Below are 27,232 nucleotides of genomic sequence, written 5' to 3' on the forward strand. Positions count from 1 at the left end.
AACTCAGTTGGCAAACAATTTATGTAGCTTTTTAAACTCCTAAAACAGGTACAAAACAAGGGGTTAAAGGTGTAATGAAGCATATCTGACCACAACCAAAATGTGGTCAGAGTTGCTGCAGTGAACTTTTACCACAGGAAAGCAGTGAAACACTGTGTTTAGCCTTGTATTTATTGAATGTGTTGTTTTTATTTAATCCATATTAGGAGGACAGTTAATTCAAATGACTAATCCTCCTGATTTTTGAGCCTTAAAATACACTTTTCTCAGTGTAGCAGCAGAACAGTTTCAATGTCTAATGATAAAATACCTTTGATAGACAGTTGCATCGGCACTGACTGCATCAGCAGCAACTGCATGCCAGGCACTGCAGCTCAACCACAAAATAATATCTGGCACGTTCTCCATCATCTTGTGAGACAGAAGGAAGCTGACGATGGAACTTCATAATCTGTGGTTCTGTGCAGCGATGTGACATGACACATTTGGAGAGAAATAACATCACAATCATGGGTGAGACTCATGTGAGCTTGGCGGACTATGTGCTGTTTTGAATGGTTTCTAATGAAGAAATGGAATTAAGGCCTTTTCTCTGTATCATCCAGATTTGTTTCACATAAAGAGTCGTCTTTGATTTGGAGACTTGCAAAGACAATAATTAATGAGGACAAGTAATCTGCCAAATTAAAATGATAAAGAAACAGATAATGAAGAAGAAAACATGTTGGAACAAACAACAACTAAACATTTCATTGGATCGACATGAGAGGAACTCAGATTTAGAGTGAATGCACGCACTGTCCTGGATCTGAGTTCATCTGTCTATCATGTGACCTGAGGCTTTGACATAAGAGGCAGATGAAAAGTCCTTTAAGCTTAAAATTGCTGAGCAACAGAGTTCAAATAAATGAAGAACCTGAGGCTGCACTGATAAAAGTCTATTACTATATATTGTGGGTTTTATTTAGTTTTACTTGATTGGTTTATTGGTGACTGAAAGAAAAGGAGACATTCTGACTAACATGGTTAAAGGTGCAACCTAAAAATAGTGTCGAAAATAGCAACGCTGATTCACTCAAAGTGTGAACAGGGGTTGCAGGTGTTTTCACACAAGTCACAACATACTGGAGCTGTTTCGAGGTTTGAGGAGGTTTAACAGTGAGGGACTCACACACTCACTAAAACATTCATGATGGCACAAACTCCATATCTTTACTGCTACAGTTTTAGCTTCTGCATTGTTTAAATGTTTTATATCTTGTTGAAGCCAGGGTCAGGTGATCCCCTCTCATCACAAGTGTCTGTATAATCTGTAAAAAAAAAAAGAAATTGAAGATTTGAAACATGTTACTCTATTTAATGCGATTGGCATTATTTTTTTGGATGAGCAGTGGACTTTACCACGGAAGTTACTAAGAAGTCCCATGACATGGAATTTACAGGAAATAGAAAGAAAGAAAGAAAGGAAGAATAAACAACAACATTTAATAAGATTTAATTGACATATTGTTAATTTCATTTCAGTGGCAATTCACATGCTTTCCACTTCCTACAGTATTTTGTAAAAAGCTGTCCTGATGTACTGATTTGCTTCGTATATTCACAATATGACCTGCTTTGCATGTATGTTTCCAGGTGTGTACTCCCATCTTGTCTGGTGGTAAGAGCAAGAATTAGTTTACGTCTGTGACAAAACTATTTTCATGGAATGGTTGAGGGTAATGACCTGTCGTGTGCATTAAATGCCCACTTTGTTAGGAATAATTTGTCCCTAAAGTGTCCAGTGTGGTCTCCTCTGCTGTTGTATCCCATCTGCTTCAACATTTGGCACGTTATGTATTCAAAGATGGTCCTCGGTTGTAACCAGTGGTTATTTGAGTTAAATTTCAAAGTAGTCCATTCTCCTCTGACTTCTCGTATCAACAAGGCAGCTCACTGCTCTTTTCCAGACTATTCATTGAGATGGTGGTGTGAGAAGAATCCCAGTGGGTCAGCACAAATATCTGAAATACTCAGACCAGCCTGTCTGGCCATGTCACTTTAATCACCTTTTCTCCTCGTCCTGCGGCACCGTTTTAACTTTAACAGGCTGTCTTGACCATGTCTACATGCTGAAATAAAATTGCTGCCAAACTGTGCTCAGTTTAACTGGAAAAATCTATATGTTACTCCCATATAACAAGCTGCTCTGACCTTCATTTACTTATTTTTCGCATTTTTGTGTGTGTCATTCATTCCACAGCAGCCCACAGTGTGCAAATATATTAGGGTAATCTAATATTGCAGTAATTGTGATCATGTAGAGGGCAAAGGTACAGTAGGAATCCTACTGCTTTTCTTTTTCAGTCTAAAAGAGACACACACTTCTTTCAACCGTTTACATATGCATATTATGAATATACATGTAAATCGGTTGAATGTTTACCAATTAAATAATACACTTTTTTAAATTACAGGGTATTTCACTGTCATTTACTGTTACCTATTGTATTGCACATTATTGTTTTTTAAAGCCAACTTATGAGGATAAATCACTTTTAGTTCAAGATTTTATTGTGAAATAGTATATAAAAAAAAACCAATGTTGGCACCAGCACCCCCACCACCATCATGAGGAGGATAAAGCAGTAGAAGATAAATAAATGAATGAATGAATGAATGAAGGAATAAATAAGTAAAATATGTCTACATACTGGCATTGGGCTCTGCACTGTATATACAATTCTAATGTGAATATATTTTTTCTTACATTTATTTATTCCTTAAATGATGTCTGCTTTCTTAAATCTGCTTTCCGAATGTAATTTGCTTGATCATGTGCTGTGCTAACATTCTTGTTTGTCACAATAAAAAACAATCAACCTTTCCCTTTTACCTCTTATCCGCTGCAGTAGACCTTTTTCCTCTTAAACACTTCCATGAAATAAACTGCTTTGTGTCCAATTGGCGACAGAGAAAAAGATCTGAGCGAAGCGTCCATGTAATTACAACAAATGCACTTCTGAGATCCAACATAGAGACATTAAGAGACATTAAATAAGATTACATCTACATAAAGGGATAAACAGTTTCTCAAGAATTGAAAGAAGCAAATGTAGTTTGGAGTCACGGGGGGGTTATCTAATGGAATCACTGAATTCAATTTAGCTTGTCTTTTGGCTCTCTTGGTAATATTGACAGTAAAAGTTAAAATGCTAATTAATTTAGGTAATTCTGACATGATTAGGATGTTTGTTTCCAGTTTTTTCTCCATCAGTAATTTGTTTGAACTTTTCTTAGTGCATTTGCTATATTTATGTATAATTATCTGATTTAATTTGAAAGAAAAATTATCTGAATATTTATTTACAAAGTTTATATTACTAGTAATTGCCTCTATACTCTACTATTATTAGTACATACCAAAAAGGATATTGTTATTCTTCATTTGCATTGTATGGTTATACAGAAAAATGCAAAATGCACTCTGGCTAGTTTGTCCATTCAGGTTGCTGTAGAAACAGAGCCACATAAGATAGCCGACTTTGTAAAGCAAGGCCCTTGACTAAAGTAAAGGTAAAATGCTACCAAAAGCAAACTATTGTTGTTTTAATACAATTATACACTTACACAAACATACCTGACACACATACCGATTTCTTCCTATGCATCCCGTTAAACACTACAACTACAAAATACAACAGTTACATCATAGTAAAATCACAAGGAAGTAACTAACAATTAATTTTTACTTTACTGTTTGTTCCTCAGCAGATATTTCAGTGACTAATTTAACCTGTAACGACAGTAGTATTGTGAATGTGGCCTTTATTTTGAAAAATATATCAGCTTTAATTTTGAAAACAGGAAGTGGTAATTATGTTAGTGGGCGCTAGTGGAGTTCGAAGCCGGAAGAATTTGTAAACAGAGGGTTTTTTTCTGAATAAAACAGAAAGCATCGACCGCCATGGGATAATTAACAGTGAAATGACAATATTCAGGTGACGAAGACGAAGGAAGGAGAACACGATGGAGGACGAAGAGTGGTCACAGCTCGAAAGGAACCCGGACTGGATGTCCTCTCTGCCCGAGGAACTGCTGGATGTCCCGCTGTGGAACTTGGCCATACCCGGTAAAGAAAACAGGTCCCAGAGGGTAAACTGGGGTATTTAAAAAAAATAAATATTGAAATGAATAGACTATAAACACACACGCGGATGAGTTGGTTCATTTTAAATTGTATGTGAACTTCCTGTATAATGGGTGTTCTTTATAAAACTATGTGGACAGTGCACTCACATCTGGCTGTCCCATTCTTGTAGGAAGCCATGACAGCATGTCTTTCTGTCTGGATGAGTCCTCACCTGTGCTGAGATCAGAGTCCTGCCTCCTCAGAGTACTGGACAGTCTGTTTCCCTGCTGGACTCGTCCCTGTGTTTACCGCTGGGCCACCACACAGGTGAGATCCATACACCCACGGGCATTAATGCATTAAAATGCAAAAATGCAATATATCCTTCATTAAAAGCAAAGTAACACATTCTTTATTAATAATTACACATTACAAATGATTTATTTTTGTATTTTAGTACATTACTTTATTATAATCTACGTGTGTTTTTGTGTGTGTAGCAATCAGTCCTCAGTGATCAGTGTGATCTCGGGATTCGATTTTTGGACCTACGGATCGCCAGGAAGCCATCAGGAGGCAGCGAATTATACTTTGCCCATGGCATCTACACACTAATCTCCGTCAAGGTAACACAAATCCAGCGGAGTACTAAAATCAAAGGCCGTGGACTGGGACTAACAACTAAATCTGTGTGTATGTAGGAGGCTCTGTATGAGCTCACTGCCTGGCTGGATGCTCATCCTAAAGAGATTGTGATCATTTCATGCTCGCATTTTGATTCGCTGAGAGATGAAGATCATGTCTGTCTTGTGGAGAGCATCATCACACTGTTTGGAGAAAAACTATGCTTCTCACAGGTAAAAAAACTAATAATTATAGTTTTGTTTACTGACAGTTTTTTGCTGTAACGGTGCTGATTCAGCTGTATATGTGTGTGTGTGTGTGTGTGTGTGCATAAAGGACACACCTACTCTGCGCTCCTGCTGGTCCAGATGTCAGCAGGTCATCGTTTCCTATGGAAACAAGCAGGTGGTGCCGCAGCATCCTGAGCTGTGGACTGAAATACCATACTGGTAAAATACACCCTTGAATTTCCTCTCTAATTTGAAATTATGTTTCACACCAAATTTATTATTGTTATGCAACAAAAATTTTTCCCTCATTTTTCTTCCAGACTGGCACAATGTGTTATTTGAATTGTATTAATGATAATAGTAACAATATTAATTTAGACACTAACCTGACTGGCCTGTTGGTGGTACACTGTCTCCAGGTATGCTGACAGTCCAAACCCTAAGAAGGTGATCACTTATCTGGAGGACCAGAAGCACAGAAGAAGACCCGGTATTAAAATCATTAATCATCATGAATAAGGACAATGTGCAATAAAATGTAAATAACTGAAATGGTAAGTTAGGTTTAATCTGACTCACGTCATTTTAAACGATCTGCTTTTTTTTTCAGCTGGTTTTTACGTCAGCGGCCTAAACCTGACAGAAGATGCACCTTACGTTGTCCTCCATCCCCTTCAGAGCATGAGGAAGATGACGAAGAAGGCTCTTTGGATGTTGCTGAGCTGGACGGGCGAGCAGCAGCCAGGGCCTGAAGACGGTGAAGTCAACATCATCTGCTGTGACTTTGTGGACATCAGTCAGTTCTGCTCGCTTGTAATTGGTCTGAACTACAAACTAGTGGGCGGAGCCAGCAGGCTTGCCACTCGTTCAGGTTTTTAGAAAACCGGGATGTGCAACTGACTGTGTCTGAGATACAGCATACAAAACACACCTTCACTCAATGTCACACACACAAAACAATGTCATCCTGTTCACACTGGATGTATATTACTGGATATATTATCTGATAGCAATTTCACACTGCACATCACCAATACTATCTCATCATATAAATACATGAAGCCCATGTTTTTACTCCTGTCTTTTGCACATTACACACAAGATTATTACTGCTTTCTGTTTAAACTGCACATATCCATTCACATATACTTTATTTTCAGCAGTATATACAACTTTTTTTATTACACAATAAAGTGTAGTTGCAAACTGTAAGCACAGTTTAACTGATGTGAAAATATATTTTTATTATAATTGTGTTGCCATATTGTCATTCATTTTCTGTCTGTTTATGCTCCATCTGTACTTAATTATACTTTTTTTGTAATTTAAAAAAAATGTTTGGCATCTGGATTGATGACGTTGTTGCATTGTGTAAATAAATATTTAAAAATTACTCGAATAACTGGTGACTATTTTTGCTGCTTTTTAGTAAATAACAGCAAATTAACATTCCTCCTTTTTTATAATATGCATCATTAATGATTCTAAATTCATTTAAGGAGGTTGTATTAGTGTACGGGTATTGAATGTTCATTAAAAGACTAATTAGGTCTTAATCTCCCCTCACACAGTGGTTAGTCATTACACAGTGGAATCATTTTCCTGCATCAATTTAGGTTAATGATAAACATGAATGTTTTTTTATGTTTTTGTGCTAGAATTGGGGGGGAAAGCATGGATCTTTAAGATTAAATGCACACAAATTAATACTCTGCTGCCCCCTTTGGGCCAAATAAAGAAGTGATTCTATCATGTCTATAAAGCAGCGCTCTCAAACTCAAATGACTTGGGGGCTGGTCAGTTGGGGGCCTGTCAATTGAAAAAATTATATTTGTGATAATATTTTACACAGATGATGATATGCTATGATATATAGTTCACAACAAACACACATTTAATAAGACATTAAAACTTGATTTTAAGTGGCACAAAAGGCCTACAGGCTTTCTTTCCTCCCTTAAATGAAAAAGAGCAGTTAGTGTTGAAAGACAGACATTTGCACTTTGAGAGGCCCGAAGAGGTAAAAATGATCCAATAATTCAAAAGACAAAAGTTAGGTGTCACACACCAACTTCAACTTGATAATCATGACATACACTCCAGACAAATCACAGCTTCATCTGAGATCACATCTCACAATTCCTCATTGGTTTATTCACTGAGACGCAGCTTTTCAGGAAAGTTGCTCACCTAACAAAGGAGACGGACAGAATTAATACAGAGTTAATACACACGTAAATTGATTTGTTTATGGCTCGGCTAATACATGTCGTTTGGTTTTGGCCAACAATAAGCTCCCTTCTCCTATTCTGCTCTCTAATTTAAAAGCAAAACAACAAACAAGCACCAGTGCATAAAACAGTTATGGCTGAATTCTTTCCGGGTCTCTGTACATGAATTTTATTTGTATGTGCACAAACTTTGTATCAGTGGGAAACTGAAACTGTAATCTTAGGAGTATAACACATAATAATCAGCTTTGTGTGGGATTTTGCACATTAGCTGTAAGTACTGTATATTAGGAAATGTCTGGGAAACACATTGTAGCTGAACAAGGAAAAAGCAGTCTATAAAAAATAAATATCCCTTTGTTATTGCAAAAAGAATACGATTTGAAAATAACATCCCATGTAACAGTGTAACTTGGGTTAAGGGTAACATCAATGAATAGGAGAAGAAATTAAAAAGAGAAAAACATTTCATAAACATTGTGTATCTTACTCATGGTGAAAAACAACATTTTATAAAGATCAGGAAATGTGGTATTTAAGACAGGAAACCTTGTTTCAAAGGTTTTAACACTGTTTTTCAGACACTTGAGGAGTACATTTTTATGTCAGAGGAAGGAAACGTGAAAAGTCTACATTTCTTGTTCCACAATTCTGCAGTAACCAGGGCAACATTTCAATGAATGATGACAGTGGTGGGTCCCACAATATTTCATTCACCTCGTATAAAACTTTCTTAGGAATGTACGTGTGTCATTTAGAAAAGAACATTTCCAAAATATCTTAAAAGACCATGTGATTGAGTACTACATTTTAAAGAATATAAAACAGTTTAGACTGTTAGAATCCTTTTTTATGTCCTAACAAAAAGTCCTCAACTGATTTTCCTTAGTATCTGACAAGAAATCTGGCGAGGCTGTTAATGGAATAATAATAAAAGAGAAGAAAAAGAAACAAAAGACTCGCCCTGTTTCAAATGGCTTTTCAACTGTATCAACTTGTTTTTTTGTATTTTATTAGACTGATAGCTTTTTCTGTTTAATTGCTTGTTTGTTATTGTTTGACTGTGTAAAGCATGTTGGGTTGCATTGATATAAATAAATTATTATTATTTTATTATTAGCTAAAAATAATCTTGATTTGAGTGAGAAAACTGAACTGAATGCAATTGTTTTGTGTGACAAAATATTTTTAACTGAATGCAATTGTTGTTTAATTTCATAATGTCTTGTCAACATGTTAAAGTTCACACCCTCCCATGCAGTTAAACATAGTGTCTGAAGATTTGAAATCTACTTTCAAAACATGTATAGTTCATACAAGGAACTCACTTAACCTCCATTGCTTTGGGGATTAAAATATCAACACCTGGATAAATGTAAACTTTGCCAGCAAGAATCACGGTAATATCAATGTTTTGTATCAGCATATGTGCTGACAAATCACAAACACAAAAGAAAGCACTAGATTAAAAAGGTTCTGGCAACCTACGTGGCTGCCAGAGGGAGTGTTAGTGTGTGTCACCTGAGTTTAACTTAGGTTCAACATGTGGTTTCATCCTGAAGAGCACCATGTTAGATCAGCTAACAAACATTAAGTCATTATTATTAGAAAAAAATTATTTACAAGGCACTGCATATGGATTGTGTGTGTGTGTGTGTGTGTGTGTGTGTGTGTGTGTGTGTGTGTGTGTGTGTGTGTGTGTATCTCTATCTCTTGGCGTGACCAATGTAGCTATTCTCAATGCACAGCACAACGTAAGAGCTGGAGCAGCTGCTGGAGCTCGTCTCGAGGAGGTTGCCGCTCTGGAGCGACGACGCCATCCCAGTCCGCTCCCGGTCGCTCACACGCCACGTCTCGCAGTAGCCGTCGACGTACTGCTGCCCACTACTGGTCGACCCATGCCACATCATCTTCTCTGGCCTGGGGGAACACAAGCAGTGTGTACAGTGAGTTTTTGCTGCTTTATTTTTCAGAATATTAGAAAAGTTATTGTTTACTGGTCATTTTTCTCTTTTTAATTTGTATTTATTTTGGTCACCATGTGTTGTCAGTGAGGACATTTTTGCCATCAAAGGAGTAGATTGGCACATTATCCTTCATTTTGCCATCGTTGAAAATGGCCTCCCAGTTGTCAAACAGAAGCTCATCCTGTGGAAGAGGAGACAACACAATGAGCATCACATAAATCTTAGATGTATGCACTGTAGCTTTATTGTGCAAATGCTCCTTTGTCTTGACTTTTTTTTAGTCATCTTGAAAAGGGATGCAGCCTTCACTCACATTATTCTGATTAGGGGAGTGTTATCTAGTGGCCCTGATCTGACGTATCTTACTCAGTTGTTGTTTTATAAAACATCCGTTAAATACCTTTAGGTTGACAATTGGCATACGGTCCTTGTCTGCCCTGCGCACGATGCTGTGGAGATCCTGTAGTCTGGCAGACAGGAAGGCCCGAAATGTTCCCTTCATCCCGATGGCCTGAGCCTGGGTGAAGCACAGAAAGTCTGCACCGCGGATCCCCCTCATGGAGCCTGTCTGGGGGCTGTTCAGGGCGATAAGGTGGAGCTGTGGAAACACCAATGTTGTCACGTTCTACAGCTCTGTTTTTAAAGCAGTGAAGCTTCAGATGTGACTAAGTCATTTGAAAAGTGGCTTCACTTACACCTGGACCTGAAGTGTGATGATGGACTGGAACATGGGGCACAGGTGGAGGCTGTCTGCGTTGAGGTGTGACAGCATAGCGACCGTCTGGATACGTTGGGCGTTCGTGGGCCGTATGGACGGAAAACCTACCGTCTGGATGGTTTATTCGCTCTGTGTAACTTGGATATCTTGGATCTGTTGGTGCAGGGTACCGTGGATCAGGCTGATACCGAGGATCGGGCTGATACCGTGGATCGGGCTGATAACGTGGGTCAGGATGAGGCTGTGGTTCAGGATCAGGCCGTGGGTCAGGGTGATGCTGTAGGTCAGGGTGATGCTGTGGGTCAGGGTGAGGCTGTGGTTCAGGATGAGTTGGGTATCTCGTTTCAGGGTTGGATGCGTGTCGAGGATCTGTGTGTGTCGTATGGTGCACGTTGGGCTGTGAGCGACTGTCAGGCGGACTCTGAGAGTCGGTGTTGGTGTGGTGATCTGGGGAGAAGGGGACGACTGGTGGAGGCTGCACAGCTGCAATCTCATTAGCCTGTAAACAATGTTCATGATATGTATTTAACAGGGCGATTTAAATATTGCGTAAAAGAAAAAAACAAACAAACAAACAAAAAAACACTCACATCCTCTCTGGGCAAAGCAATGTAGCCCCCAAGCTGAAACATAAAACATAAACATAAACATAACGGGGGCATCCACATTATTTCGTAATAAACCTTAATTATTAAGTGTTTTTATGTTCACTGAATGTTTACCTGGACTTGTCGAACTCCATCTCGGACACGCAAGTACAGATCTGTTTGGTCTAAAATGTAGACCAGAGAGCCTTCAGGTTGTCTTCTAGCAGTGGCCGTCATGGTGTCATAAGTCCTCAACACCGTTACCTACGATCATTAACCCAGAGTGAAATAAGAACATGCTTTTCAGCCAAATAATATTCATTTATTCTACATTTGGTCATGAGTTGTCAATAACTGTGGCTAATTTTGGTCCAAAAGCTGTGGTGCAAACTAACAATGCTAACATATTTTGTATTCTTTTTGTATTTAACAAGCAGAAAGAAGATTTCCTCACCCCAGAAGAGTGTCCAGGTAGTCCTGGTACTCCAGGTGGGCCCGGAGGCCCAGGAATATTGATAGCTGTCAAGTAAAGAAATGATGTCACATTAGCTCAAATCACACTTTATGTCAGCTTACTTCTTATTTTAGAATATTTGGGTGTGCTTTGACTCACTCTGTGTGCCCCTGTAGGTATCGGACAGAGAGGGTCCAGGAGGTCCAGGTGGCCCGGGTTCCCCTGGCCGCCCATCGTAGCCTCTTCCAGGTGGACCAGGTGGCCCCTGAGGGCCTGGTGGGCCAACAATGGAGTCACCTTGGGGTCCCTGATAGGACAAGAAGATACAATCTGAGTTTCAGCTCCAGTTAATGGACAAAATGAGGTCATTCAATTGTGTATGGGAAATGAAAATGGCATAATTATGTAATCTTACTGGAGGTCCAGGAACTCCTGGAGATCCACTCCCTCCATAGCGCGAGTCATAATATCCTCCCGATTCTCCTTTCTCTCCTTTCATTCCAGATTCACCTTTCAACTCATTCTGGTCAAATGAATGTCAAGAAATATGAAGCGAAATCTTACAGCTTAGCCATAAACAAGTACTCACTGCAAGTAACATCAGGTCTACAGAGTTGAGGCTTACCCTTAATGTGTGAATGTCATATCTGGACCCAATACCTGGATCAGAAACAAAATGTCTTGCTTTACCACTGTCTAAACGCTAAAAACATGAACAAATGCATGAAGATTTACAGCATGTCCACCGATAAAATGCGTGATACCTGGTATTTCAAGTAGCCCTGGTAATCCACGATCACCTTTCTCTCCTTTGACAGCTGAAAACAAAGCAGGGCAGCAGCAACAACGTGTCGAGTTAAGCACAAGTACCTTCATCTTTGAAAACACATTACTTTCTTGTTGTGGATGAGAATCTGATGCTAGAGCCAGGGGCACGGCCGCATGAAAAAACATGATAGTGGGACCCCAAATGTTCATTTCCCATTCATTTTCGTTATACAGATTGTGAGCTTAACTTTGGATATGCCACCTTCCACATCACTACGTTTTAAATCTGATGGGATCTGTACGTCCTCTTGTGACAGAAAAAAAATGTCTTTGACATAATGATAAAACTAGTACAAGACAAGGCATAGCATTCACAATACGCAGTGATCTCACCGGGGTAGTATCTGGAGTAATCATCATGTACCTGAAGGGAAAAGACAAATATAATCTTAAAAAAAATGTACCCTAAGAAGCAACTGTAGGAAACTTAAAATAACAAATAATAAATACATCTATGATGTATTTTTCAGTTTAAACCAATCTTCAATTCTCTCACTCAGGTGAATATATATAATGTCCGGACTTACTCCGAGTCTGTCGATGGGTGCAGGAGGTCCAGGAGGTCCAGGAGGGCCTGGTGGACCTGGAGGACCCTGGGAGAAAACAAATATTGATTACTATGTGTGTATGTGTTAAAGCACTGACTATACAAAGTATGAATAACTTAAATGAATGGAATAATAAGCCAGATACTAACAGGATATGGATATTCAGATCCACCTCTCGAATCTCCCCTCTCTCCTTTGACTCCATTCAGGCCAGGTCGCCCCTATAATCAAACACATAAACTATCTTTATACTCATATTTTATATTTAGCATATTTTCATTTAAAATTTAAAGACAGTTACCGGTCGTCCTGGAAACCCAATCTCTCCCTTCTGGCCTGAAGGTCCAACTGGGCCCTGGAGAAAAAAAATGGGGATATGGATTTATTGGCGGTGTGGTGTGATACTATTATGTTTATGAAATATGAGCAAGATATTAAAAAAAGATGGTACTCACTGGAGGTCCAACAGGACCAGAAGGTCCCATCTCACCCTGTAAATAAAGGTAAGCTGTAAACACTGACATTTTTTACACAACAATCAATAGATGTTTGGACATTTTGGACATTCGTGTGTATGAATAATGCTTCATAAAGCACAGGAGGTTTTTTTACCGGCTGTCCTGCAAGGCCACCCAGGAACATCGGTGTCCCATCAGGTCCCATGATGATACCAGGCTCACCTTTCTGTCCCTGAATAACATATTTTACAACAAACATAGGGCTCAGCTTCACCCTCAGATACCGCCACAGTAAAAAATGCCATCACAAAATTTGCTGCCCAAAAACTAGCTGTCCTTTCTTAATAAAAACATTGTTTTCCTCAGAAAGTTTACATATTATTATACTTATATTATTTGAACTGCATAATCTGGACATTAACAAATTAAGAAAATATGAACAAGGGAAAGATATGAAAATGTTTGAAGCATCATATTTATTATATGTATATTGTAACTTTTTAGTTTTTAATACACCAGACATTGAAAACACAGAAATGTTACACACATCTTAGGTGAAACATCCAAAGCCGTATGTGTTGTGTCTCACAAAAATCACATATTTAGACTTAAAGATAGCTTTTTTTTAATTTATTTTTGCATTGTATAATGTGGAAAAAATACATCTAATATAAATGTTTTAGGTGTGTAAAATCAAACTATTCTTGAATTAGAATAAAATAGAATAGAACTATTCTACCTTAGCTGCATATCCTGGAGGACCTTCATCTCCTTTGTCTCCTTTGGGTCCAACAGGTCCCTTCATGAGAACACACATTTACACGTGAATGACTTCCATTTATGTGCATTAACAGTGTGATGATGATGACGATGATGATACATACCGGGAATCCGGCTCGACCTGGAACACCAGGTCCCTATGGGACAGAGAAAAAAACAGTGTGAACAAAAAAAAAAGACAAAATGTTCTTTTCATGAGAAAAAATGAATGTTAGACTTCTATTTAGGTTTATAGTGAGGTTAGAGTGAGTCATTTAAAGGACCAAAGGGTGTGTTGCACTCACCTGGCCCCCTTCGGTCCAATATGCTTCGTTATACTACAGCAAGACAAAGTTAGGTCAGTTAGTGTGGAGGTGAGCAAACAATCCAGCAAGCAGTGACTGTTAGTGAATATGAGTAACTCAAACAGCAACTGAGAGCACGAACAAGCGATTTTTAGTGAACAAGCATTGACGTGGCAAACATTCATGTTCATGTGCAGGTTATTTTTTTTTGTTTATTTGTCAGTTCTTCATCAACCCTCACATCTCCTGTCTGGTAGACGATCTCTCCTGGAGGTCCGGGAGGTCCCGGAGGTCCAGCTGGTCCACCTTCTCGCCCTGGCAGACCCTGCAACACAAAATTACAAAAAATGAAACACAATAAAAGACAGTAAAAAGTACAAATATGTCAGCTTAGCATCATGGAAAAATAAAAATCCTCGTCATGCAGGAAAGTGCTCAACCCTCATGGATTTATAAGACAAACAATAACACAGTTGCAGCAATACAAATCCCCATCCGACCAAAAGCACAATACATCCACTCACCCTTTCGCCTTTCTCTCCTCTGTCTCCCCTTTCACCCTAGAAATGGAACAAAATTATTGGTATAATGCCATGAAAACTAACTAGTCTAAGTCTAGTCAAATCAAATGATCGAGTCTAAAAAAACGTGGTTTAAGAAAAACAGTTTATGTACATACAGGCTGCCCAGGGAATCCATCTAAGCCTGATGACCCAGTCGGTCCTCTTGGTCCCTCTACTCCTTTTTCTCCATGGTTGCCTGGTAAACCTGGTTTACCCTGGAATTCACAATTAAAACATTACTAATAATAATAATATCACCACAATTATTTAATAATATAATGTAGAAACACTTTGCATTCTTAAAACGGAGGCAATGGATTGACTGAGACACACAGCTGTAAACAACACAAACCCACACAGACTCTTTGTACTTACGGGTAAACCTGCGATACCAGGTGGACCCTGTTAAGACATGATGCAGGACAGCGTAAGATATGATACGTGTAGTGAAGAGAAGGACAGCAGTGTCATGTATGAGAAAATAGGTACCTGTGGTCCAGGTGGGCCTGCAAGTCCAGGCAAGCCGTTGGTCATATCATATCCATCCTGGTCACTCTTTGTAAGGAGGAGATTTGACATGAGGAAGATGATTAATACAGATGGTTGCAACTCTATGTCTTTTTCTTAAGCGTAGTGAATTAACCACAATCCAGGTTTGATGTGATTCACATTAGAAGGAGTGTGTTAAATCCAGTTTAATAGAAAGTGTGCAAAGGTACACACACCTACTGGGAGCTGGGCTAGATTGAAAAATTCTAAAATAGTCGTTATACCTTTATTATCAAGACCAGGTGGCATTTCAAACCTAAGATCCCCTTCAGACCAAATTCATATTTTAAAAATGTAATTGCAAGCAAATTTGAGCATTAATATTGATCTGAATGGTATGTACATCAGCATATAACATTTCCACTGGCATGCAGGGTTACTTTCTGCATGTACTAATTACATCACATATATTTAAGCTGGTTTCATGTCGGCTTTGGTAAATTTGTTCATTTTCCCAGTTTAAATTTTGTCAATATGTGTCTTTGTGTCAACAAATCACACAGCAACTCAGTTTGGTAACAAATGGCACATAGATTTAGCCCCAGTTAGCTTCCAGTGTCACTTATGACAAGCTAATGCCTTTATATCCATTCTGTTTCAAGTTGAGAGCCTAATCTCTCAATAGAAATACAGTTCTAGGAAACCCAATAGATTAAAAGACACCACCAAAATACCTGATTAACACAAACAAGTTTAATTTTGTGCTACAGAGACAAAATTATTCCAGGATCTGTACAGTGTGTACCCTGCCTTTCGCCCTATGTCACAACCCTCGTGGAGGATAAAGTGGTAGAATACAGATGGATGGATAATGATCACTATATCACTTTGTAATACATTAAAAGGCTCAATAACCTTATAACACATTTAAACACTGCAGTTTTTAGCAAAAATCTACTAAACATGAGCAAAGTTTTTGAGGATTGACACATGTACGGGTGTAGTGAATATTTAGGGCACTAGAAAATCTTTTACTTATCTCTATGACAGAGGACACTGAAGAAAGTATTCACTTTATTCTGTTTTCAACCCTTTCTAACCAAGAGTTGTGAAGAAATCTCTACTTACATAGCCAATTCGGTGTGGTGGCCCCGGTGGTCCAGGAGGTCCTGGAGGACCAACTGGTCCCATGGGACCTGGAAGCCCTGCAAGCCCAGTTTGCCCTGTTACACCTGTCTGTCCTGGGTCCCCATGAGAACCCTGGGAAATAAAAATGTGGATGTTTTGGTTCAGTGAAACATGGAAATTCCTGTCAGTGCAGCCGCAGCAGAATACCAAGCAATGCCACAAATAGGTCAAATTCAACAGACTCGTGCAGAGACAGAAAACCAGAGTCAAGAGATTGAGATCCAGAAAAACATCACACAAGAGAAACACAGCAGAAGAAAAAGGGAAATTCTTTGTCCTCCACATTTTGTTGGGTAAGAAAAACAAAGCTTTGAGGATCATGTGGTTTAAAAGTTCAGAAACTAGGACCACAGCAAGTTGAATTATGAAAAGGAAAGGACATCACAAAAGCAGAAACCCCCCCAGCACAGTGACCCGTTACACACCGTAGAGGATGGAGTAAAGTAAGAGAATAGGCCCGTGAGAAAGTTGGAGTCCCGCGAGTTTTGCTGGAGGAAAGCGACAAATAACAGAGAAGATCTATTTGTGTGCTCCTGCCACAAATGTGTCCATGAAACATAACACTCATGTTTTGTTTTGTTTTGAATAAAAGCCACAGATTTGAGTTTGAAGGATTAAAAAAAAAACAACAACTCAGACTTAAGTTACCTTTTCGCCAGCTGTTCCAGGAAGACCCAGCTCTCCACTGTCACCCTGGAGCAAAACAGATGGACATATAAAAAGGACAAAAGGACATCACACGTGATTTGTAGTCTCGTTTGCAGCTCATTGTCTCCACAATGATCAGAAAAAACTGTACAAATATCTACTGGTTTCCTGAAGTGAAAAAAGAGCCACAATGTGTGTTTTTTTTGTATTCTTTAAGAAAAATACATTCTCACCTTCTGTCCACTGAGTCCAGGTTGACCTGGTGCACCAGGAAGACCAGGAGGACCCTGAAAGGGTAAACATGATTAATTCATGAACAAAGTAATGCTTGAGCACAATAAACAATCCTAAAAAGTAAGAATACTCACTGGCAGACCAGGGGCTCCATCTAGTCCAGGTGGTCCAGGAGGTCCAAAGGCTATGGGACCATCGGGACTAAGTGCCACTGAGGTACCAGGGATCCCCGGAGGTCCGGGGGGGCCAGGGGGACCAGGAAGACCACGGAAACCCTGGAAAACAAACCACAACATGATTACATTGTGTAAAAACTCAATGCATACACTTTAAAGATGGTCAACATACCTGGAATTTGTCCAAGTCTGGGAATCCTGAGCCCTCCATGTCCACAAATGTCTAACAAAACATAATTAATTAAGTATAGTGACCAATAAGTCAAGAAAACTTAAATTCTGAAAGAAATTGAAGTGTGGACGTACTGGGCGATCGCCACTGCTAGGTCCAGGAGGTCCTGGTAGACCTGGTGGTCCTCTGGCTCCAGGCTGACCCTCCCCACGATCACCCTACAAAGATTTAGAAGCCACCGATTATTACATTGAATGAAGCCCTTTGATAAAAGGTACTACTCCATCATTGTCCACTATGTACCTTTTCACCTTTGGTACCAGGTGTTCCAGAATTTCCTGGGAGACCTGCCGGCCCAGCAGGACCCTAAAAACAGCAACATAACAATGAAATGTAAATTTCCAGAAAAGAAATATTTCTATGTAAGGAACTTTGTAAGGAACTTACAGATTTTCCATCCTCTCCTGGATCACCCTGGAAGACAATCAACAGTGAATGACTGTTCTATCGTTCTGTATCTGTATCCAAAAACATAACAGTCAAACTCACAGGCTCCCCATCAGCTCCTGCAGGTCCTATGGCGCCATCCAACCCTGGTAGTCCAGGAGGACCAGGAGGTCCAGACACCTGCTGCACGACAGAGCCGTCCCCGAGTCGGACAACCTCAGCTGCAGGTCCGGGAGGACCGTGGGGCCCGGAAGGCCCCAGTGCCCCGCGTTCTCCTTTTTTGCCGGGGTATCCGAAGCCAGAACTGCCCTAGTGGGGAGGAAAAGCAGAGAAATCACCAATAGAAAACATGAAATGAAAATGTATAATGGAGGAAATGTTATTTGAAATTTAATTTAACATTACTGTCAAAGAAAATCTTTTTAGAAAATCTGTTTAGTAGAGATTTGTTTTGTTGTGTAGCATTGTTTCGTTGTTGTTGTGTATATTGTTTAGATTTGAAAATAAATATTATTTTAAAAGGAATGAACGACAATGCTAGAGATGATAGGAACTTACCTTTTCACCCTTTTCTCCCTGAAAAACAGAAACAATCAGACAAATCAGTCATAAGTCACTGATATCACTGAGTGATGCAGCTGAAAACACGGATCACAGTCATTTACCTTCTGTCCGCCTTCTCCACCCTGAGAGGAGACCCCAGAGCCAATGCTGAATCCTGACTCTCCCTTCGGCCCCGCAGGACCTAAGTCACCCTTTAAGCCTTTCTCTCCACGGTCACCTTTCTCACCTTTAGCACCACCGGGACCTGAAGGAGGCGTCACATGGAATGGGTTACACAGAGTGTAATGATCAGCACCACTTGCACATGCATGAGTAAACACAAACTACAAACATTGCTTTATGAAAAGGACTGGAAAGTAACAGAGGAAATTAATTACAATAGTGAGTACAAAAATGATTGTAATGCAAAAAAATAAACCTGTGATCAAAGTCATATATTCATTAAATATGAATCAGGTCTAGGGCTGCAATGATTATCTGAATAATCAATTACTGAATGAATTGTTTTGATAATCAATTATTAATTTTTAGAGGTTGTTTATATAATTAAAACAACTTGAATATGAATATTTTCTGATGACACTGATTCACCACCACCACCATTAAAAGCAAACTGAAACTGCTAATTGCTTCATGCATGACATGAAACATAAAACGTGAAACCAACGTGCAACAAAAAGCACCAAAAGCAAAACACAGACAATTCAGTAATGATTAAACCAAGAGATATTTGCACATTAGAAGGGACTTTAGGTTTTTTTTCCACCTCTTCATGAACCTGATTGAAACCTTTTGGACAGTAGATACAATGACGTCATCTGCTCAGTAGAGGGCGATGCTGCTGCATCATTCAATTCATCCCTCCGATGTGACTGGATTCAGATGTTCATGTGCATATTTTAATGTAGGAATCGCAAAGTAAATCTAAAATGATTTATGTAATATCACCACCGGCAAGTTGCAAGCCTCCCCTCTTATTTATTTTATTCATCCGTTGTTCATGTATACAGGGAAAAATGTGCATTCAGTTATTTATTTCACACCGTAACCTGCTGCTGTGATTCAATACAATATACCAGGCCACAAAACTGAATTAACAAAGCACCGAAACAGCAAGCAGAACCCGCTGTGAGGCATCTGATGAGAAATCAAATGTCAAACAGTGAAGCTGGAGCTTGTTTCCTATATGAAACAAAGGTCAAAGGAGTAGGACAACTCCTGCTAAATGACATTTATATACGAGCAGATTGAAAAGGGAGCAACAAGCAAACCACCACCGACGTTCTCACAGCTCAAAAAAATCATAAACAGGCTCATTCTATAGCATGACATGACAGGAGGGCCATGTGTTGGTTAATCTGCATCAGCAGTTCTGAGAGCTGCTATCAATATCCTTTTGCCCCCAGAGACCCACCTCTAGGGCCTGGTGATCCAGACTGGCTGTAGTCCACTGATGGCAGCTGATACCTGACGTCTGAAGTCAACACAAACACAACATTACCTGCTGCTCAGTTGGATTACAGAGCGGGGGGAGTGTAAATTGTTAATTTGTGTCAGAATTTTTCAGAGGTGATAATTGATGAGACACTGAGACTGTCCTAGTATTTTTAATTTGGGCTTCGTTTTTTACCTCTGGCATCACAAGTTAAATGCTCAAAAAACCAAGAAAATTGCTCTGCATCTTCAATAGTCCTCCTGAGGGCACTAAAGAGTTACAGTTCCACTCTGCGGAGAATGCTGCAACCCTGCAGCAACACTCGCCCACATGCTCAGGTCCAAACAGGCACCCTAATGCACATATTTCTGCATAAAAACAAGCTGATTGTATGTGACACTTATTTGGCAGCAGCTGCTGCATGATTTAAAATGTCTTTGCCACAGTCTGCTTCACTTTACTGTGATCAGCATTTTTGGCAGGTGCATGCTGAAGATTTGCACTCAGGGATTCTAAAGTGGGTGATGAGGACTTTGGTTTTCCTGTTACCTGTTTCTTTGAGTCTAGTTCCCTCTGAGGAGATCAGTGGTGGCTCGGGTACTGGACGGAAAGGTGCAGGGGTGGTCTAAAAAAAAAATAGGACAGAGGAGAGGAGAGTAGAATAGAAGTAGAATAGTTAGGGAGGGTTTATTAGCCGGAATTTTGCATAGCAAGTTTGTGTCATTGTATAATCTCGAAGAAAGTCTCTGGAATGGCCCTTTAAAATGACCTTTTGCCTCTGTTAAAGATACAGTAGGTGAAATAGGGGTCAAACTATCCAGATTTAACCCAAAATTTTGTCCAAAAAAAGCAGCTGGCTGTGTGAAAAACTGACCGTCACAGTGTGTCCTGTTTGTCTCCTTTCACCGTCACCACTGCCAAAGTCTCCAGAAGCCTAAGAAGCGGGGAGAGAAAGGTGTTTGAAGCGAAGCCACACTTTGACACCGTAAAAATTGAAGCGTGAACACTCACAGCGTCAGAGTCGTCCTCGTCATCGCACAGGCGCTCAGCTGCCCGAGAGTTTCCCACCACTTTGAGCTCTGCAATCTGCCCCTAAACACACAAACACACACGCAAACAGTGGGAAAACATTTGATTTCACCATGACATGACTCATTATAGTCAATCAGGCACGAATTCTCTCACTTTTACCACACTCAGATGGAAACTATGAGAGAAATGACTCACAGAGTTGAATATTGTGTCAGCTGCTTTTGCCACTCTGTTCAAAATGATACACACAATTTGGATGTTTGACACAAGGGTTGATACAAGACTCTCTAAGGCAGGGTTGCCCACAACAATAAGAATAATGATATTATACCCTACTTGACACAAGTATTTTACAAGTTCATAAAATATATTAAAAGCTCATTATTTTTGAAGTTCAGTACTGCAAAGGCTTTGTGACCATTGCATGTAGGCACCTGGGTCAAGGCTCAGAGGTGAGGTCAAGTAAAACACTTACAAGAAAAGAGGAGGTTTAACACAAAGATGCCACAGGGAGATATAAAAGAGGTCACACCTGCACAGTGTTTTATATTCTGACTTCTCCAGCTCCCATGGGTGACTTTTGTGGCAGGATTCATTGCTATTTTTGATTCATTTCTGTCAGAAATGTGATGAGTAAACATTATTCAAAGCTCAAGCAGTTCCTCTAGTGGAAACATTGAGTTTGTGGTTAGAAAAGTGACTCTAGTGTGTTTTTATTTAGTGCAAGATTAGCACAAAATCAGTATGATTAAGTCCTGCCCTTTTTCAAATTCAATAATTTTTATGTTTGTTTTTATTACTTTCATCCTGAGAAAAAGAAGATTCTTCTGGATCTTTTTATAATTAATGAGATGAGATGAAAACTAAAATAAAATAATAATATAAAATAAAACAAATTTACCATGCTTGGTTTGCCATCCTATTTTCTTTGGAAGAGGATTTAGCTTGCAGCTTTGGTGTGGTCATCCATGTATGCAACACTTTATGATTAATTTAATTTCAATTTCTTTACCTGGAACTTGTCAACATCAGCTCCTCCTGCCTGACCCACAAAGATCCCCGCTCCTGGGTCCAGCTCCATTGGGTCCGGGGAACGCTCAAACTTCACCAACTGTGGCTCAGAGTCGCAGCCGTGGTAGAACGTCACCACCTCCTCAAAGACGGACAGCGAGAAGCGACTCCAGGTGTTCACCAAGCTCGGCACCTCAAACCTGGCCGCCTCATATGAAGCCTCAGAGTCGGGCTCAGTGTAGAAGAACTGCACTGTCTGGCGGCCGGACTTCACCTCACTGAGCTTGACCCCAACATACATGATCTTCTGACGCCCATCAGTGATGGAGAATAGGACAGAGGCAGCAGAAGTGGTGGGCTTGATGTGGAAGGTGAGGGAGAAGTGGCGGTAGAACGGGTTGGGGAAGTGGGCCAAAGCCGGTTGGCCCGACACAGCCCCGGGGGTAAAGGCATAAGCGGGCTCCCCCCTCGGCCCACTCACCCCGATGATCGCATTTGGTGGAGGGTCTCCTATCAGCTGAAGCAAGGAGATGCCACTCTCCTCTAGAAGCAGAGAGAGGAACATGAGAATGGAGTCTTAATGTTAAAGTAAGTAGTCTTAAAAGACAAATCAGATAAAACTGCCTTCAAGAGCAACTGGAAACACAGATATTACTTGCATGTGAGTGAACTTTTTTATTTCTATTTTAAATCATTAGGGTTTAACTGGACTATCGAGAAGCCATGCACTTCATTCCGGAACATATTTTACCATTACTTACTGCAATTTTTATTTTATTTTTTACAATAAATGTATGTGCCTGAAGAATAAGTAGATTAGATGCACTTGAAGGCAGCATTAGTTTCAAACAGAGACACTGAAGCACAGAAATGATCAGCAAGTCACAAGTTCTTTGGAAGAGAATTAACTATCCAGAGCTCTCTACCAGTCAATATGAAAACTCCAGGAGGTGTTTTCCTTGAGATGAAGGCATTCTTTTCAAACTTACAAAACATGTCTGGATGTGTTAACGACTGTTAAATTTAAATGAGTCAATGACTCTGACAGCGATGCTGAACCGCTCGTTATCCGGGTCGAAACGCAAACCACAGATTCAGTCAGAGACTGCTCGGGTATGCAGAGCACAGGAGGCAGAGGCTGGATTTGAATCCCAGTTGCTGCTCAGCCATTACATTGTCACAGTGTGCAAACAAACAAACAAACAAGGAAAATTCATGACTTATCTGGATTTTTTTTTTTTTTTACAACAAACTTGTGATAAAAATCCATGTCTTTAAATCTGAGTGGTCACCATGTACTGTTTTAACTGGGTTTCTGAGGTTCACTTCCGCAAAATGACAAGAAAAATAACTGCTACATTGAGATTTAACAGCAATTAAAGCATTAATGGGGATTTATTTATCAAGTTAAAACTTGGCTACTTGACAAATGCAGTGTTGGTATCAAAACAGCTCTGCACAACTCAAGATCAAAATATTTCATGGTGTGATATTGCGTCCATTAATTCAAGTGCTATAGTGGTGTGTTAATGCTCTTGAGAGTGGGTTTCTGACAGTGTTTTTTTGTTGTGTAATCCTTAGGCCACGAGTCACTACCGTAGCGAGTAAATTGCCTTTCAACTCCAAGGTTGTGGGTTCAATTTCCGGCTCATGCCGATGTGACCTTGGGCAAGACATTGAACCCCCCGTTGCTCCTGACGGCAGCGTGTGAATGAGTAAGAAAGATAAGTGATAGAGAAATGTGCTGCACATAGATGCGCTGTATGAAAGAGTGAGTGAATGGGTGTGAATGAGTCAATGGCTGTACTGAACTGTAGTGTAAATCAGCTTTGAGTGGTCATCAAGAATAGAAAAGTGCTACGATTTTGGCCATTTTACTCTCCAGTTTTTCTAAAAAAATAGTTTTAGGGAGAAAAAAACTCACAATATATCACTTTGCTTATTGCATTCCCATTTATCACCTGATTCTTGCCAATATATAGCATATGCTAAAGCATTTTGTTTGGTTTTGAGTAAACCAGTGCTTTAAATCAAGCCATGACACACTGATTAACTCTGGCATTCAGTTTCATAAAGTTTATGGTACACTGAGTGTGTGTGTATGACTGGAGGGGTCAGTGGTAATGAATGGAAACTGCTGATATTTCAGTTCCCATATAGACTAAAATAGCCTTAAAAAGGGAAGAGGCAGCAGCCTAGAGACCTACGATTATTTTTCTCACATTTAGTCATCGCAAGGGAGAAAGCATTTTAGCGTAGCCTGTACACAGTGATCTCCTGAGGGCGCTGTCATCGCAGATTCATGAGAGCACCACACAAAACACTACAATCTGTGGATTAAAGGGTCACACATGTCAGTGGTGGGGTTTTCCTATGTTTCTGAACAAATGTGAAAGTATCACAGTTTTCTGTCAAAGTCTCTAAGAAAGAACAGCGACGCCTCCAAAATAAAGAAACACTTATATAACCCATAATGGAGGCTGCACAGTGGCTGATTAATTGTTGTACTAGTCAAGTATGGAGCATTAAAGGCTACAAATGAGATTTCCTTCAACAGGATATTACATAAAACCATTTGCTTTAGCTCTAATCCAACTCTCCATGAACAAGATATGTAACAAAGTAAAGCACAGGGAATGGCAGGTTTGGTTGAGACATGATTTGTACAATGACATCAATCATCAATGACATTAAAATTGCTGCTCTATCATTTAAAGATTAATGAGTAACATTTAGGAGTGTAACATGCAACACATACATATGTTTATATAAGTGAGTAATCACTTTTAAGTAAAAAATCTTCTTGTTTTCATAGCCTTAGAATAAGTCTTTTATATGTACTTTAGGCAAGGGTCTTGCTTTATGGAGGCAGCCAGCTTGTGCTGACAAACCAACCAGAGCAGGTATTTTGTGTTTTGAAGCGAAAGCTGACTACACAGCGAAGAACGACATCATTTCTGGGATGCAAGGGCCACCGTAGTTCTAATTCCCTATATAATCAACACTCTCACCATTAGATATCACTAATTCTTACATACTAGACTTTTAAGTATAAAGATGATTTACTTGTTTTGGATGTAAAATGACTACAGTAGACTACAAAACTACTTTTTTATGGCACTTTTAGAGTTAAATTTCTAATTCTCCTCAGGGCCTGCTCAGCTTCTACCTGCTACAAAAGTTACATTATGTTGAGCAACACTCTGCCATGGAAACGTATTAACTGGTCAAGTAGTTAATAACCAACTGCACATCTGCACAGGCCAACCCAACGCTGGCAGGGAGTAATCCGAAACACATGTCCTCACACAAACACTCATACACACACACACACACACACACACACACACAGCAGTGGCGGGTATTATGTTGTCTCGACCTGTGCCGCTACATCCTGTGGGACTTGGTCCAACTGGAGCTGGAATAGGACGCGCTGGCCGGGTGGTCAGCTTCCCACTGAGGGCACCTGCCATTGGTTAATCTCACACTGACACAGCTGCTGCTGCAGCTGCTGCTCCAATCGGTTGGGTCAGATTATGTATGTGGAATTAATTATTCTAAATGACAGTGAGGAAACGTGCATGACAGGTCCTGAAGTATTCTCATTTCATACACACTCACATGTGGAAGTCCAGTGCAGCAGCAACGTGGAAGCTTCACATGAATAACTACTCTTGGAGAACCTGAGCATAATAATTACACACTTTTCTTTATCACGGTTTAAATCTGAGTCTCTGAATTTAATTAGGTTTTTCCTGTGAAGCAGTGGTTCCGAACCTCGGGGCTGCACAAGAGGGTCTCAACCCGAAACATTAAGAGGAGGGAAGCCAGAAAAGCCATTACCCAAACTTTTTTAATTATGTCCCTGAATGTCATTAAATGTACCGTAACTTTCCAGTCTTCCAGAAATAAAAGAAAGAAACGGATTGAGTTCTGGTCGTACTTTCATAACATAGTGCAGTGGCATTATCTCTCACTTCTTCTGCAGCAGTGCTCCTGTGTCAAAATCACATTTTTAAAACAACGCAATTAGCAAATCGCAAATGTAGTAATTTATTGCAAATGAATCCATAAGTAAATGACCTACTTATTTCAATGTCAGTCATTGTTTCACTAATTTTGCGATAACTGTTCTAGTAATTAAAATAACTTAACAGTTAATATTTTGATGGTGTATCACTTTTTAAACCTATTACACAAAATACCTGTATATTCTGAACTGAAGCCTAACTTAAAAAGTTGCATCACAAATCGAAATTGCAATATCTGCGAGAATGTTCCTCACGTCGTTCAGAACTGAACACACTTATCCATCTGGTGCAACTACAAGATCAAAATGCTGCTTATATCTGTAGAAACTAAACTAAACTGCATAAATACTGTCATTCTTAAAAGTCCAGTATGTAAGAAATGGTGACATCTAATGACCACAAATTGTAACAAATGGCTGATTCCAAGCATCAATTTCCTGGGCCTTAACATACCAGAAAGTATGTATAAAATCGGTACATAGTATAGCTATGAAAATCAAGCAATTCTTATTTTAAACCAATTACACACTTATATACTATGCCTTTAACGCGTAGCAACCGTACATACTTTGTGTCGTGAGTTTAAAGAAGTTTTTCTGTGCACCTGAGAGAAATAGTTTTCCCAGTTTGTTGTGACTGAACTTGTGGCCATTAATCTGGAGCTGTAAGTCCTCAGCTTTCTGGTTGTCCATTACAATGCTCATCCAGTCTCTAGACCCTTGGTTCTCAAACTGTGGTAGGTGTACCACCAGTGGTGCGTGAGCTTCCTCTCGTGGTACTTGGAGAAAAATCAGAAATACTGTTCTACGGTATGCACCAGGGTATGAGATCGGAGTGGAGCTGAGGAATTTTGGCCAGAGTGCGTAGAAAATGAAACAAATAACAATTAAATAAAAAGAGTCACCGTATCTCGCTCCATCTTAATCATAGCAGTGTCTGAGGTATATGTGAGGAAGAGGAGGATGATGAGAGAGCAATTTATCTTATCTGCCTCCTGTGAAAAATCCATATAACTGACTTTGCTGGGCCTATTTACGCCCCTGTATTTTAACACTGGCGATAACGGTGGTACTTGGAGAGCTCAATATTTTCTCAGGTGGTGCTTGTTATAAAAACGTTCGAGAACCACTGCTCAGCACAGAGCTACAACCGTTGAGTTGACGCAATGCAGAACCAGTGCTGAAATAAAATGTCCTCCAGAGAGCAGGTGGAAGCTGGAACCACAACCAAACGTGGAATCACCACTATGTCTCCTCCCTGACCCCCGTCCTCCGTGCTAACACTGTATAGAAGACTATATAACATGAAGCAATGTTTAAGTTAATGTACTCTGTTCCAGAGGATTAATGAAGTGCCAAGTCTGTATTTTCCAAGATGAATCCCTGGAGAAAGCCTCTGCCCTTTACACTGAGCGAAGAGACA

At 39.8% G+C, this 27,232-nt stretch overlaps 2 protein-coding genes and 1 long non-coding RNA gene across 10 annotated transcripts in view; 1 reads left to right on the forward strand and 2 right to left on the reverse strand.

Annotated features, from left to right (window-relative positions):
• Window positions 1-3,588: 3,588 nt before the first annotated feature.
• Window positions 3,589-6,980, forward strand: LOC131441157 (PI-PLC X domain-containing protein 1-like). Its single transcript, XM_058612322.1, has 7 exons — window positions 3,589-4,111; window positions 4,302-4,438; window positions 4,612-4,737; window positions 4,813-4,968; window positions 5,072-5,184; window positions 5,385-5,455; window positions 5,576-6,980. Exons 1-7 carry the CDS (start codon window positions 4,009-4,011, stop codon window positions 5,842-5,844), a joined length of 975 nt encoding a protein of 324 aa, XP_058468305.1. The 5' UTR covers window positions 3,589-4,008; the 3' UTR covers window positions 5,845-6,980.
• On the reverse strand, window positions 5,087-5,629 carry LOC131441173 (uncharacterized). The gene is made up of 3 exons (XR_009231853.1): window positions 5,545-5,629; window positions 5,352-5,424; window positions 5,087-5,168 (listed from the first exon to the last, which is right to left on the reverse strand). It is a non-coding gene; the product is annotated as an uncharacterized LOC131441173 (long non-coding RNA).
• Window positions 6,981-7,080: 100 nt separating the features above from the next.
• The window catches only part of LOC131441071 (collagen alpha-1(XVIII) chain-like), a 38,306-nt gene continuing 18,154 nt past the window's right edge, over window positions 7,081-27,232 (reverse strand). For 4 of the 8 annotated variants that reach the window (XM_058612321.1, XM_058612320.1, XM_058612317.1 and 1 more), the window contains exons 2-43: window positions 21,781-22,322; window positions 20,748-20,828; window positions 20,611-20,670; window positions 20,286-20,361; window positions 19,716-19,775; window positions 18,403-18,545; window positions 18,296-18,313; window positions 17,840-18,046; window positions 17,738-17,764; window positions 17,594-17,656; window positions 17,425-17,508; window positions 17,291-17,341; window positions 17,077-17,217; window positions 16,942-16,995; window positions 16,709-16,753; window positions 16,486-16,548; window positions 16,001-16,132; window positions 14,873-14,938; window positions 14,759-14,785; window positions 14,500-14,598; window positions 14,345-14,380; window positions 14,062-14,145; window positions 13,821-13,853; window positions 13,641-13,673; window positions 13,496-13,555; window positions 12,911-12,988; window positions 12,754-12,789; window positions 12,600-12,653; window positions 12,448-12,519; window positions 12,278-12,343; window positions 12,084-12,114; window positions 11,687-11,740; window positions 11,548-11,582; window positions 11,338-11,445; window positions 11,082-11,229; window positions 10,923-10,987; window positions 10,604-10,732; window positions 10,472-10,504; window positions 9,859-10,380; window positions 9,564-9,761; window positions 9,235-9,344; window positions 7,081-9,116 (exon numbers count right to left, since the gene is read on the reverse strand). In XM_058612321.1, coding sequence (XP_058468304.1) covers window positions 8,903-9,116; window positions 9,235-9,344; window positions 9,564-9,761; window positions 9,859-10,380; window positions 10,472-10,504; window positions 10,604-10,732; window positions 10,923-10,987; window positions 11,082-11,229; window positions 11,338-11,445; window positions 11,548-11,582; window positions 11,687-11,740; window positions 12,084-12,114; window positions 12,278-12,343; window positions 12,448-12,519; window positions 12,600-12,653; window positions 12,754-12,789; window positions 12,911-12,988; window positions 13,496-13,555; window positions 13,641-13,673; window positions 13,821-13,853; window positions 14,062-14,145; window positions 14,345-14,380; window positions 14,500-14,598; window positions 14,759-14,785; window positions 14,873-14,938; window positions 16,001-16,132; window positions 16,486-16,548; window positions 16,709-16,753; window positions 16,942-16,995; window positions 17,077-17,217; window positions 17,291-17,341; window positions 17,425-17,508; window positions 17,594-17,656; window positions 17,738-17,764; window positions 17,840-18,046; window positions 18,296-18,313; window positions 18,403-18,545; window positions 19,716-19,775; window positions 20,286-20,361; window positions 20,611-20,670; window positions 20,748-20,828; window positions 21,781-22,322 — 4,238 coding nt within the window. In that variant the 3' untranslated portion in view covers window positions 7,081-8,902. The remainder of the gene's footprint in view (window positions 9,117-9,234; window positions 9,345-9,563; window positions 9,762-9,858; window positions 10,381-10,471; window positions 10,505-10,603; window positions 10,733-10,922; window positions 10,988-11,081; window positions 11,230-11,337; window positions 11,446-11,547; window positions 11,583-11,686; window positions 11,741-12,083; window positions 12,115-12,277; window positions 12,344-12,447; window positions 12,520-12,599; window positions 12,654-12,753; window positions 12,790-12,910; window positions 12,989-13,495; window positions 13,556-13,640; window positions 13,674-13,820; window positions 13,854-14,061; window positions 14,146-14,344; window positions 14,381-14,499; window positions 14,599-14,758; window positions 14,786-14,872; window positions 14,939-16,000; window positions 16,133-16,485; window positions 16,549-16,708; window positions 16,754-16,941; window positions 16,996-17,076; window positions 17,218-17,290; window positions 17,342-17,424; window positions 17,509-17,593; window positions 17,657-17,737; window positions 17,765-17,839; window positions 18,047-18,295; window positions 18,314-18,402; window positions 18,546-19,715; window positions 19,776-20,285; window positions 20,362-20,610; window positions 20,671-20,747; window positions 20,829-21,780; window positions 22,323-27,232) is intronic. The other 4 variants (XM_058612315.1, XM_058612316.1, XM_058612314.1 and 1 more) reach the window with 4 other exon arrangements.

The sequence above is a fragment of the Solea solea genome, chromosome 2 (assembly GCF_958295425.1).
Source record: "Solea solea chromosome 2, fSolSol10.1, whole genome shotgun sequence".
NCBI classification, from domain to species: Eukaryota; Metazoa; Chordata; class Actinopteri; order Pleuronectiformes; family Soleidae; genus Solea; species Solea solea.

Bases quoted from the DNA above. Each gene is read 5' to 3' on its own strand.
- LOC131441157 (XM_058612322.1), top strand. From the start codon at position 4,009: ATGGAGGACGAAGAGTGGTCACAGCTCGAAAGGAACCCGGACTGGATG. The intron at 4,969-5,071 runs GTAAAAAAACTA...GTGTGCATAAAG, and splicing joins AAAAACTATGCTTCTCACAG to GACACACCTACTCTGCGCTC. The intron at 5,456-5,575 runs GTATTAAAATCA...TTTTTTTTTCAG, and splicing joins GAAGCACAGAAGAAGACCCG to CTGGTTTTTACGTCAGCGGC.